At 41.6% G+C, this 13,455-nt stretch overlaps 1 protein-coding gene across 2 annotated transcripts; it reads left to right on the top strand.

Moving 5' to 3' along the window:
- Nucleotides 1–371: 371 nt before the first annotated feature.
- On the top strand, nucleotides 372–13,182 carry apba2a (amyloid beta (A4) precursor protein-binding, family A, member 2a). 2 transcript variants are annotated; one of them, XM_030730568.1, is made up of 12 exons: nucleotides 372–502; nucleotides 4,300–5,542; nucleotides 5,792–5,896; nucleotides 6,114–6,153; nucleotides 6,252–6,397; nucleotides 7,635–7,721; nucleotides 7,822–8,007; nucleotides 8,127–8,306; nucleotides 8,489–8,701; nucleotides 10,327–10,446; nucleotides 10,885–11,025; nucleotides 12,431–13,182. In XM_030730568.1, the coding sequence occupies exons 2-12, from the start codon at nucleotides 4,331–4,333 to the stop codon at nucleotides 12,500–12,502; spliced, it is 2,502 nt and encodes an 833-aa protein (XP_030586428.1). In that variant the 5' UTR covers nucleotides 372–502; nucleotides 4,300–4,330; the 3' UTR covers nucleotides 12,503–13,182. The 2 variants fall into 2 exon arrangements, with proteins under 2 accessions (XP_030586428.1, XP_030586427.1); XM_030730567.1 differs by having other exon boundaries at nucleotides 5,789–5,896.
- The last annotated feature ends 273 nt before the right edge of the window (nucleotides 13,183–13,455 follow it).

Raw genomic sequence — 13,455 nt, 5'->3', positions numbered from 1 at the left:
CTTCTTAGGCACAACCAGTAGAGCCCAGAACGCCATTTAACATATCAAAAATCGATCCCATATACATCGATATTTTTCCTTTAAAAAAAAAAAACAACAGCAAATAAATCTCAAGAAGTATTGTAAGATAATCATACTGAATATGTTTTTAAATGAGAGATAATGTTAATAAAACAAGTCATATAAGGGGTCTGTCTTCACAATATACATACATAGCACCCCGGTATACTGTTAAATCAATTATAAAATAACTAGAATTCAAATCGTGGATTTGAGTGTGCATTGACCAAAGGAGTGTTTTATGTTGGGTTGACCGGTGCAGCCAGTGAGCACATGGTTGGTGTGTGTGTTGTGTGTGTGTGTGTGTGTTGGGGGTGTATTTTCTACACAGGTTCCTGGGCTGCTGTGCGGCTTTTATTCAAAAATCACCATCCCGGAGAGCAATCTGATCTGATCAGCACACGGGCATTTTACAGGAGGGGCGCCCACAGGACTGATGTCGGTAAGCTGCACACATATTTATGCACGTATGGACGGTAACATGCAATACTGATGCATGTAGGCCTGTTCGTGTCTCTGTAACAGAGCGATAACAACGCTGGATGTGCGTGCTCCTGTGGCACATCAGCTCATTAGTTGGATGTCAGCATGGTGCAGTCTCGATGCTTCACATCAAGGTCGATGTGAATTGCAGCAGCAGCTGTAGGATAACAGGATGCCTCCAGATGGTATAACCACTAGAGAGCGTGTGTGGAGGGAGACCGATCCTTTAATGCACGCTATATGCGCAGGACATATCCGATTATCTTATCGACATTTGGGCAGATAGAAATGCGGCGTCCACTTGTGGGGAGACTGGAGCCACCACAACAACCACCCCTGCAGCTGCGGCAAAAGTTAGGCGTAATGGGCTTATAAAATACTACCATATACACGTCAAGGGCAGGGCAAATGCTAGAAAACTGCGATGCTGATCCTCAGTCCTACTCTATAATTACCCTTGTTGTTTTAATTGCCTGTTCAGCACCATGGAGAAGTCATGTTTAGGTCTGTTAGCCGGGATTAGAGGTTTTTGTGCTGATGATGCTATAATCCCAGTTGCATCATGACCCGATCAACACTGATTGGATTCATTTCATTGTGGACAGCGTTGAGCCACATCCCAAAGCGTGAATCCAGACTGCACTGTGAAATGTTTTCAGCCACATGCGTAGACGCTCGATGTGGAGACGAGGATGCTGATGATGACACGTTTATACTGGGCGTGTAGCACACCGCCGCTCAGTGTGTTACCTCTCATAAATCCAGTACTAATCAAATATAGAGCCTGTATTATTAGACTGAGAGCATCACATTTAGGCATTTCACATGTTTTAAATGATAACAGGTATAAAAGGGGATTTGGTGGAGCTCAGGGAATCTTAAATTCTTATTAAGATTCCCTGGCCTTGTATTTGGTCCTCCAGAATGTGCAAATACAATCAATAGCACTTTTATGAATAGTCTCTTTAATGTTTTTTAAGTATAATTTACTGGTGTTAAATGCTGCTGTTGTATGCTTGTGTTGTTATCGTAGGGCTGCAAATAACATATTTTCATGATTACTCAATCTGCCAGTTGTTGTCTTGATTAAGAATATATGGTGAATGTACACTCACCAGCCACTTTGTTAGGTACACCTGTTCAACTGCACGCTAATGCAAATATCTAATTATCCAGTCACACGGCAGCAATGCACGTAGACATGCTCAAGATGACGTGCTGAAGGTCAAACTGAACATCAGATGGGGAAGAAAGGCAATTTAAGTGACTTTAAACATAACATGGTTGTTGGTGCCAGATGTTGGTGCCAGCTGCTCTGAGTATTTCAGAAACTGCTGATCTGCTGGGATTTTCCCTCATAACATCTCTAGAGTTTACAGAGAATGGTCCAAAGAGACAGAAAATATCCAGTGAGTGGCAGTTCTCTGGGGGAAAATTCCTAGTTGATGCCAGAGGTCAGAGGAGAATGACCAGACTGCTTTGAGCTGATAGGATGGCAACAGCAACTCAAATAACCCCTCATTACACCCAAGGTATGCAGAAGAGCATCTATGAATGCAGAACGCACCAATCCTTGAAGCAGATGAGCCACACCAACAGAAGAACACACAGTGTGCCACTCCTTTCAGCTAAGAACACAAAATTGAGGCTACAATTAACACAGGCTCCCATACAAGTACTAACCAGGCCCAACCCTGCGTTGCTTCCGAGATCAGACGAGATCGGGCGGGTTCAGGGTGGTATGGCCGTAAGCTGCTTTGAGCTGATAGGATGGCAACAACACAGGCTCACCAAAATTGGACAGAAGAAAAGTGGAAAAACATTGCCTGGTCTGATGAGTCATGATTTCTGCAGTGAAATTCAGATGATTGGAGTAAACTACATGAAAGCATGGATCCATCCTGCCCTCCATCAATGGTTCAGGCTGGTGGTGGTGGTGGCGTAATGGTGTGGGGGATATTTTAAATAATCTCAAACAGGTTTCTTGAACATAACAGTGAGTTCACTGCACTCAAATGGCCTCCACAATCACCAGATCTCAATCCAATGGAGCACCTTTGGGATGTGGTGGAACGAGCGATTTGCATCATGGATGTGCAGGCATCACATCTGCAGCAGCTGTGTGATGCTGTCGTGTCAGTATGGACCAAAATCTCTGACAAATGTTTCCAGCACTTTGTTGAATATTTGCCACAAAGAATTAAAGCAGTTCTGAAATCAAAAGGGGATCCACCCCGATACTAGCGAGATGTACCTAATAAAGTGTCTGGTGAGGGCAGAGTCCCATGCCACCATTTTAAATTTCCAGTTTTGTTGACTGCAGACTATCAGAAAAAATAATTTAGTATTTACATTTGGGTGGCTTGAGCTAGTTAAATCCTACATTTAACTACAATTAAGAGTTGTTATCATTTGTTCACATTTATTTTAGCAGTTCAGCTGTGAAGTACTGTCCAACTAATTCATGACAGTCTTTTCTGTTGTTTGCCTCTTTAAACTACCAGAACATCATATAAGAGAAGCTCCTGCCTGTCTCAGATTTACATTCATATTGAAATAAGGTAAATTTGTACTGAATTTGTAGCATTATCAGCTCAGTTAGCATTTTATGGGATGTTGTGTTGCACCTTTTTACTGGGTAAATACAAATTCAGATTCGATATCCGCGTCTCAAAGGGAGTCATGTAGTGTTCTGCACTGTTTTTCAGGCCAGTTTCTTAAAGATACTGTTTAATAAACTATAAAAAATAACATATTTTATAGAAAACGTCACATGCTACTATCTGAAAGTAGGCACAGGTAATATATTGTTGGCATTACTTGCCCCAAAATCCATAATAACTTTTCAGCCTATTATAATTCATGTGGTGTGTGAGAGAACTCGATTCCTGCACATTGTGTGGGCTCTGTTTTCAAGTTTTACAAAATCCAACCTGTCCTACGGACAGTCACAGGTTCACAGTGTGCCGCATGTTAAGCAGAAGACTTTCACCTGTGAGAGAGAAGTTTAAATCCTGTGTGAAGGCATAAGTCAGCATTGACTTACATTTAACCAGTATAGAACATCTGCATATGTCTGTGGTTCTGTGGTGGGAGGTGCTAAGAATAGAGAGGAGTGTTGCAGGAGAAAAGCTGCGTGTCTGTAGTTTTACTGCAGGTTTCCTGTTCTGCAGGACATCAAGACAAAATTAGAGCAGACACAACCAAGCAAGATCACAGATAACAAACAGCATCATAGGCAAAAGGACTGAGATGGTGCATGTGAGTAAAAGATGGATGTTTGTTATTAATCTTAGCATTATGTAAGGAGCACGTGTGTGTTGTTAAAGCGTGACACAGAGATATTCACTGTAATACAAGAGTGGGTCTTTTATCTGGAATTTTGTAAGAGCAAAGCGGAATCTTTGATGTTTGGTTATTTAAGTTTGATGGCACCTGCTGTGCTAAGTGGTTGAGAAAAGCTCTGGGATTTGCTGTAGGGTTTTAGTGCAGAAGCTTAAAAATGGGAAAAGGTTGTTTTGTTGTTGATCTTTTTGGCTAAAGAGTTTCTGTTTTTATGAAAGAGAGCATCGCAGTCTTTGGAAGTTAATTTCTCCGGGTTGTTATATTAGGTGATGACATGGAGTCATTTACAAAAAGCACCATGTGTTCAATTATTTTTCATGATAATATGAGCGATTGTTAAGAGTATGAATGTATGCTGTTGAAAATATGTGTCTCAAAAATGTTAAATTGGTTTTCTATTAATGTTTGCAGGGCTTAGGGTAGTGGGCTTAAGGGGCCAGTTATGGCTCATGGAAAGAGGCTAGCATCCATTTCCAAAATATTGGCACCCAGCACTTCATCATGTCCCGGTCCAGGACAGAGCCAAGACGAGCAGGGGGGTTTGGTGAAGGAGGCGACTGAGCAACCACCTTGCACATTGAAGGATGATACGAATGACCAGCTGACTTCTCCTGTTTCTGCAAATCACTATTACATGAGTTGTGATCCTAGTCCTGAGGACATGGAGGACACCTGCTCTGAGTACGACAATGTGGGCTCTGATGTCGAGCAGGACTATGATGAGGTGCTGCATTTGAACAGAGAGGGCATTGTGGACATGAGGTATTGCAAACAGTACTGTCCCGAGGATGGAGGCTATATTAAGCATGCTGTCAGTGATAATATTAATGAGAACACAAGTGCTGCTGACCAGATGACTCCCAGACCGCGACATGGCACAGAAATATGTGAGGGATCACAATCAGACACTAAGCCAAGTAAAATGAGCCATCGCTTCAGGTCGCATTGTGCCCCAGTTGCTGGTAATGAAACAGAAGGGGGAGTTAAAAAGGGCGAGGAGGACAGGTGCTTCTTCAGTGATGGAGATGAGATAGAAGAGGTGCTAGATGGGGCCAAATTTATAGAGGATTTAGAGGAGACAGAGAATAGTGTTCAGAGTCAGACTAGCCTTTATCAGGCCAATGAGAATGAAAGAATTAGGAAGGGAGGTGATGAAAGGCAAAGAGAAGGTGATGCCCGGGTCACAAGAAACCCTAATATCCTAGGAGCCAGTAAGAAGAGTGAGTCATCTCACGTGGGTTTAAAGGAGAAGGAGAGGCAGGGTAAAGGACGAGGAAGGAGGGGAACAGGAGAGGGCGTCGAGCATATTTCCTCTGGGATCAAAGGATGCATGACCAACAACACTGAGCAGCGTCCAAAGACTTTGCCCAGGGACTGCAAAAAGGTCGCCGTGAGGACCAAAGCTAGGTCCAGTTCCAGTAAGCAACACCCTCCTCCACCACCTCGCCATTCCCATGCTCAGTCTCCTACTGAGACTCACAAGGCCCAGCCTCATAGAGAGCCTCCTCCTGTTCCCAGACCCAATCCCTCCACTGCTAACAGCAGGGAGAGCGAACCCAGGGTTATCAAACCATCCCTGGCTCATCTTCACACACCAGAAAAACAGAGGGAGTCTCTTGAGGAGACACAGAGACGGCTAGAGAAACCCCAGCAGGTAAGCAGTGCAAATGGGACATGTCTTTGTCAGCTCTCATCCCCTGTGGCTTGTGATTGTAAATGTTTGTACCAAACCTACTACCACTGTGGTTCAGAGTGAATCAACACAATTTTGCTTGCCAGAAGTAGTCTTCATCACCTTTTTTTGAGTTCCCATTATCTACACAGGACAGCAAGAAACACTAAAAAAAAAAACTGAACAAGTTAAAAAACAAAAAAAACCCCAAAACACATTTGTGTACAGCAGAATGAGAAGCTGAGCCCGGCTGCAATGCCTGAGGATGTGCCAGAGCAGCTGACGAGGCTTCAGTGTCCAGAACCCGTCTCTGAAGAGGAGAGCGACACTCCCAAGGTGAAGATTCAGCATCTTTTAACTTCTTACAATCTAGTTTTTGCACCCAAATCAAAACTGTCTTCATAATCTTATTCCTAAGAAACATTTGCTTTTGTAACTTTTGTATGTAGGCCATCACACTGACTCGTGGTTATTGTGATAATTGAAATAGCTTTTTATATTGTATCCACAAAATATTTGCCCTTGAGATCTAACTTATTGAATTGTCTTAAAGAAAACACAGGAAGCTGCTTCGTTTCCCAGCTTTGAGGATGGTAAATACCTCAGAATATTCTCAAAATGTTATCACTTTTATAAATCTTTGCAGCACATCGCAGTGCCTTATGAAAAAGGATTTTGTTTTGCCACACAGTCCCAGGTCCCTGTGAGCCAGAAGATCTCATTGATGGGATCATCTTTGCTGCAAACTACCTTGGCTGCACTCAAGTACTGTCTGATAAAAATCCATCCAAGAGTGTCCGCATGTCCCAGGCCCACGAAGCCGTCAGTCGAATCAAGGTAATCCATTTTCAGGGAGGGACATCCACTAAGCCACCCATTGATTTGGTTTATAAATCTTTAAATTGGCCTGCATTAAAATGTGGGGGAAAATGTAAATGAAATCTGGGGAACAAACTGAATACAGGTCCAGGAGAATTGACTAGATTTTGGTGATTTTTCTCCATCTGGGATTTTTAGCCTTGGAGAAGTTGCCTTTAATTTTTGGCTGTAGAGACTTGATTTCATTTTATTCTACATATATGCTTGCAATTGTGAGAAATAATATGTATGTAGTTCTACAACACTTCAGCACTGGCAGAGGAACTCAATGAAGATCTATGAAGGAGGATTGTAGATTTACACAAGCTGGGAAGGTCCCTAAACAACTGCAGATTCCAAGATCGTCAGTTCAAACGATTGTATGCAATTATAAGTTATTCACTTTGCAGGTTCTGGGAGAAGTCCCAAACTGTCACCATTAGATGAGAGGAAATTTGTTGTTCGTGAACAGCCGAGGAGCCACCAAGGCTCAAGCCTGCCATGAACTGGAAACTGCTGGAACACAAAATTGACACCTTCAAGCTTGAAGGTGTCAGAGTGTTCCTTTAATTATTCTGAGCAGTGTATTTGAACGTGTATGTACTGCACAATTTTAACCCTGTGTGGATTTGATAAAATCCAAACTAAATTCAAATTTTTGCAGCCAATTCTTGTTTTTAAAGATGTATGCTGTACAATCATTCCACCCTGGAAAAAGAACAGTTCAAAGAAATCATTAAAATCCCTAAATTACCTTTACATCCATGCCTATGATGAGTGTGTGTAAACTTCTGATCACAACTTTATGTTACTCGTTGACCCATTTGCTGACCAGTAACCTCATTTATTTGCCACACAGTGGAGCTGTTGCATGCCTTACTTTTGGCCACTTTGTTCTTTTAATAACACCATGTAACACATTTTTTGTTCCTGTGTATTAAGTGTTATATCCTGTTTGCTTTCCTCAAATGTAGAGAAAATATGTTTTCACACTTTGTTCCTGTGACTTGGACAATGACATTTGTAAAAATTAACTGCTGGTCACAAGAGCATGTTTGAAAAGAATAATATAAATTTTCTCTGCCTTTGAGGCACAAGCGGTCAGGAAACAGTTGTTAACCAGGAACAAAAGAAAAACTTGCTTTGCGAGATTAAAGCATCACATGCAATCTTCTGGAGTGTAAAACATCTTATTAAAATTCTGCTTATTTCAAAGAGCCAAGATGAAGATTCTCAAATGATGACAGAAGTGGACCTGTTTATCTCCACTAAAGCTGTCAAAGTACTGAATGCTGACACGCAGGTCAGTGACTCTTAGAGCTTTGTGTGTTGACTCAGCCTTCCTCTTTGCATAAACACAATTTATTTTCAGATGTGAGCATCATTGCTTTTGTTCTCCATAGGAAACAATGATGGACAGTGCCTTGCGGACCATCTCCTACATCGCAGATATTGGCAGCATTGTGGTTCTGATGGCACGGAGGCGCATGTCTCAGGCCTCATCAGAGGAGTTCTCTGAATCTTCTGACTCTACCAGCGAAGGGAAGAGTCAGTACAGAATGATCTGCTATGTCTTTGAGTCAGAAGATGTAAGTGTTCTCACTCTTTTCTAGTTTTTACTTTAGCTTTTTTTTTTTTACATATTTACAGTAATCTCTGGTCACTTCCTTGCTTCCTCTGCTGAGTAGAATGCTCCCCGTTCCCATAGGCGCAGCTAATAGCACAGTCTATTGGTCAGGCGTTTAGTGTGGCCTACAGGGAATTCCTGCGAGCCAATGGCATCAACCCGACCGACTTGAGCCAGAAACAATACAGTGACATCATCAGCTCCCAAGAAATGTACCACGATGACCTTGTCCATTTCTCAAACTCAGACAACTGTAAAGAGGTGTGATGTTTTTTTTTATTCCGCTGCAGGCAAACTGTAGATGATGACTGATGGATTTCCCCCTAATAGAATCTCTAATAGAAACAAATTTTCAATGGGAAATTCAAAATGTGCTTGAAAGGGTTTACCCCCCCCCCCCCCCCCCCCCCCCCCCCCCCCCCCCCACTTTTTCTATATTCCAGCTGTATGTGGAAAAGCAGAAAGGGGAGATCCTTGGTGTGGTAATAGTAGAGTCTGGCTGGGGCTCCATTCTGCCCACTGTGATTCTGGCCAGCATGCTGAACAGTGGCCCTGCAGCTCGCTCTGGAAAACTCAGCGTGGGGGACCAGATTATGTCCATCAATGACACCAGCCTGGTGGGGTTGCCACTGGCCACCTGCCAGGGCATCATCAAGGTATGGAGACCTCCAGGTAATGCTTGTACTTAGGTGATCCCCCAGCTTTCTACTTGTTGCACACAGAGCTCAGGTACAACCTCCTTTCATCCTCAAAAGGATTAAGTGGACAGGAAAAAAAAAAATGCTGATAACAAACACAAGTGCCTACAGACATATTTTCAAATCCCTTTATTAAAATTTTAAACTCCCCAAGTGTAACCAGATTGGAGAGCTTCAGATCCTGCTGAAGCATGTTCCAGGTGGAGGGGTCAGAGAAGGAGAGTGCTTTTTTGCCAGGCTCAGTACACACTGATGGAACACTGAATGTAATAAAGTCCTGAGAGCGAAGGCTGTGGTATTGTTTTTAACGTGAAATGTAACATGACAAATATGTGGGAACCAGATGGAGGATGGATTTGTAAATGAAGGTATACAGTGTAACAGTCTACGAGTATGCAGAGAGGGCCATTTAACTAAAGAATATAGGGTGCAATGGTGAGTAAGGGCTTTGCTTTGGACAGATCTACACAGTAGTCCTTGGCATCAAGAGCTTTAATGACATCATTTAGGACCTTCAGGGAGGCAGTAACTGTACTATGTTGTTTTCTAAAACCCTACTGATACGGTGATAAAATATTCTTTGAATACAAATAATGCTTAACCTGTTCATTGATAATCTTTGCTAAAATACACAATTAGGAAATGGGTCTATAGTTATTTAGTACAGTCGGATCTCCACCTTTTAATAAAGGCAAAACATAAGCTGATTTCCATATATCAGGGATACAGTTTTGTTGAATTGATAAATTAAAAATATGTGTCACTGGTTCAGCTATAATGTCAGCAGCAAATTGTAGGAAGTAAGGGGGAGATTATCAGGGCCAGCTGGTTTTTTTAATATCTAGATGTTTGAGTTCCCCACAAACCTCACTGACAGACAGTTTAGAGAAAGCAAAAGTCTGACCAGAAGTTGGATTTCTGAATGTGTGACTAGTAGGCACAGGCATTTCAAAAGTGTCATTAAACAAGGAGTTTGAGCCAACAAAGTGCCTATTAAAACAGTTTAACATCTCCACCTTGTCTGACACCGGCCCTGAGTCAGCCATTAACTGAGGGGGAAGATCTGAATAAGAGTTACCAGAAATAGATTTGATCATTTTCCAAAATTTGCGTGGATCATTTAAATTATTTTTGGTTTCAGTTAAATAATAAGAACTCTTTGCCTTTTTAATCAATGCAGTACATTTATTTCATAACTGGCGAAAATTAAGCAAGTCAGCATCTAACTTAGAATTCTTTAACTTTGCCCAAAGCTGGTCCCTCTCATGTAGGAGGGTCCTCAATTCAGGAGTGAACCAAGGACTAACTCAACTTTTTACCCTAAACACTTTAAAAGGGGCATATTTGTGAATAAAGTACCTAAAACTATCATAAAAATAAAGCCATGCACAATTAACATTATCAATTAAGAAGATACGTTCCCAGTTAAAGTGATAGAGGTCCCAAAGAAACGCCTGTTGACTGAAATTTCTGAGATGTAATAAACGTTACTGTTGATTCTGGTCCTTTTGTGGCGTTTATTGAGAGTAAAATTTGTCCTTTAAAATGACTGAAGTGTGAATGTGTTTCTGAATGTGCTCCAGGGTCTGAAAAACCAGGTGAAGGTAAAGCTGAGTATCGTAAGCTGTCCGCCTGTCACCACCGTCCTCATCAAGAGACCTGATCTCAAGTTCCAGCTCGGCTTCAGTGTTCAAAATGGCATCGTGAGTGAAGCCATGTCACTCGTTAGCACGATACTAAACCTAAGATTGAAGTTTAGACTTACAGGTTATTATTATCAGAGGAGCCTGCAGTTTTTTTTTAGATGGGATCTATTATGCATTTTGCTGTTTTCTGTCATATACATCCTGTTACAGTGGTGGATGCTCATATTAAAAACTGCAATATTGAGGTCAGTGTATCTACAAGTACTTGCTGTGAGCCAAAAGCTCAGGCTTCATTCTGCTCTAAATGCTTGGTCTCTGACAATTATGGAGGGGAAGCACCAGGGCCAAGATATATGAGGATTTTTTTTTTTTATGAACTGTGAACCAATGAAAGCTACTCTAGTAAAAACATTTTTACAATAGGGTCACCTTAAAGAGTGAGAGTGTTGGTATTTATGATGCAGTTACATATTTGGGGTTATTTTGCATCCTCAGATCTGCAGCCTGATGCGAGGAGGCATTGCTGAGCGAGGTGGCGTTCGTGTTGGACACAGAATCATTGAAATAAACGGTCAGAGTGTTGTTGCCATGGCACATGAGAAGATTGTTCAAACCCTGTCCGTCTCAGTGGGTGAGGTAGGAACTCTTCATGACACAAGATGGCAATTTTCACTGATTGCTGCACTGCACAAACACTGTGCAAGACAGGCCTTTTAGAGACACGTACACATTAAAGTTTGGTTTGAAGCCAAATCACTGGGTACGCACACGACTACAGAATGATTCTAACTGATGGGTCAATAAAGTCAGAAAAATTCTTTGATTAAACAGGTTATGGTTAAATAATAATGCAATTAATACTGATAAAGTACTGCAACACATTCCCAGAAATTGATGTGATACAGTAAATACAGGAATCTATTTCCTTGAGCAAATCTTTCTGCTTCCTTGTTGACTCATAGCTCAGCACATTAACCCTCATAAAATCATCACATGCTGTTTGTCACTTACATAAAATCATTCAGATAAACCTCAACTCTCTCAGGCTAACTGGCTGGCAGCTCATGCTTCTCATTTTTTTTTTTTGGATATGAAAGTGGTATGGACCCTATAACTCTAAACAAAAGAATCAGTATATTTGGCAAAAACTGTCATTAAAGGCAAAAACTGGCAAAAAAATACAGGGGAGATCTGGCGGTTTGGGAAAAATTGTGTTGTCCTGCTTAATGCTTCATTCTAAATAAATCTTAAAGCTAAAGATGATCAAAAAATTTAACTATTAAACTTTTTAATCAGAGTAAAGCATCAAGTCAGGTAAACTTCTGGGATATTGATCTGGTCAGTTCAGTAGCAGCGTGGGCTGTTAATTGGTTTCAGCTGCTTTGGTGGTAATGAAATCAACATCAGGTGCACTAGAGGGGCAACAATGAGACAACCCCCAGAACAGGAATGGTTTTACAGGTGGAGGCCTCTGTCATTTTACCCTCCTCATCTTTTCTGACTCTCTGGCTAGTATTGCATTTGGCTAGAGTCACTGTCACTACTGGTACCATGAGGGAATACCTGGACCCTACAGAGGTTGCACAGGTAGTCCAACCCCTCCAGGATGGCCCATCAACACGTGCCATTGCCAGGTTTGCTGTGTCTCCCATCACAGACTCAAGAGCATGGAGGTGATTCAAGGAGGGAGACAGGCTGTTACTCTAGGAGAGCTGGACAGGGCTGTAGAAGGTGCTGAACCCATCAGCAGGGCCGGTATCTGCTCCTTTGTGCAAGGAGGAATGAGAAAATCAATAGGTTTCACTGAATTTCCAACCAATGTTATATTTTCTCTGCAATTTCTTCAAGTATACGTTCTGATTAAAGAGATCCAGATTTGACAGCAGTGCATCCGAGGTCTCCTCACAGTCTCTGGTGGCACAGAGAGGAGTGAATTAGGCCTGATTTCAAATGATGTGATTACAACCGTGCGCGTGTGTGAGTGCATTCTCTGCTTGACGGTTTAACCGCCCTGCTCCTCTCATCTCTGCCTCTGTGCCAGATCAACATGAAGACGATGCCTGCTGTGATGTTCAGACTGCTGACGGGACAGGAGACACCTGTCTACATATAGAGACCCTGCATGGATCAACCCACTGTACCTCTGCATGTCTGGCTACGTTAAGACAGTAAGACAGGTGGCTCAGTGGGATGAGGAGAATTTATTTTTCTATCATTTTATTTTTTCGGCCTCTTGTTGCGACGCTGTAAAGAACATACGTTTCTCATTTTTCAGGTTTTCTCTTGAATTGCATTGTCATAATGGCCTTACAGTGTGAATACTCTGTCTGTAGTACTGTATGTGAGTTTATGGTGTTGAAGAAAAGTAGCTTTATGGTCATGTTTATTTTCTTATGAAGAGATAAATTAGTACATTTATTTTTTATTTAGTCATTTTTATAATGTGTATGGGGTTTAAAATTGTACTTCTACTGTAAATACTTTGGATTACTCCAGGACTTGGTTGGAAAGGCCATATAACTGCTACAGTATATGCATGTGATTATGAAGAATTACTGACCAGGGATTCGTTCTCAATCCAACATGTTACTCTATTACAGTTAGTATTAAAAGAAGATAATAACATGCTGTACAAAGGCACTAAACTCTGTGTATTGTGGTGACGCTGAAGGCCAAAGACGCACCTACTATTCAAGGACATACTTTTACCATTACTTTTACCAGAGCGTACAAGAATGTATCAGAATATACAATACTGGATGAATGTAAAGTTATAACACACTGAAAATACAGTCTCACTGCTGAACACTTTGTTGTTTTCATTTTATTGAGCTCTTAAAAAAAAATTACAAGATAAAAAAACATATTTGACAGGATTACAGGACAATCAGTTTCATGCTTGTTGTTTCTCTCTGAGTCTGCACAGAAACGTCAAGCGTGCATGAATTAAAGCATGTGGCCGCAAGAGCACCTGATGTGCCACCATTCAGTGTACGCCACTGCTCATAAATGTGGGGCCACCTAGAAATGTCCTTGTTTTTGAAAAGGATATTTGTTGTTGTTTAA

This window comes from Archocentrus centrarchus, chromosome 6, assembly GCF_007364275.1.
Source record: "Archocentrus centrarchus isolate MPI-CPG fArcCen1 chromosome 6, fArcCen1, whole genome shotgun sequence".
Lineage (NCBI taxonomy): Eukaryota > Metazoa > Chordata > Actinopteri > Cichliformes > Cichlidae > Archocentrus > Archocentrus centrarchus.
The sequence above is the reverse complement of the archived record's forward strand: the minus strand, read 5'-3'. Positions and strand labels throughout refer to the sequence as shown.

What these genes read in the sequence shown, in the direction of transcription:
- apba2a (XM_030730567.1), top strand. Translation starts at nt 4,331, where the DNA reads ATGGCTCATGGAAAGAGGCTAGCATCCATTTCCAAAATATTGGCACCC. An exon ending in AGGAGAGCGACACTCCCAAG is followed by an intron (nt 5,897 to 6,113) that starts GTGAAGATTCAG and finishes ATTGTCTTAAAG; the next exon opens with AAAACACAGGAAGCTGCTTC. An exon ending in TCAGTGTTCAAAATGGCATC is followed by an intron (nt 10,447 to 10,884) that starts GTGAGTGAAGCC and finishes TTGCATCCTCAG; the next exon opens with ATCTGCAGCCTGATGCGAGG.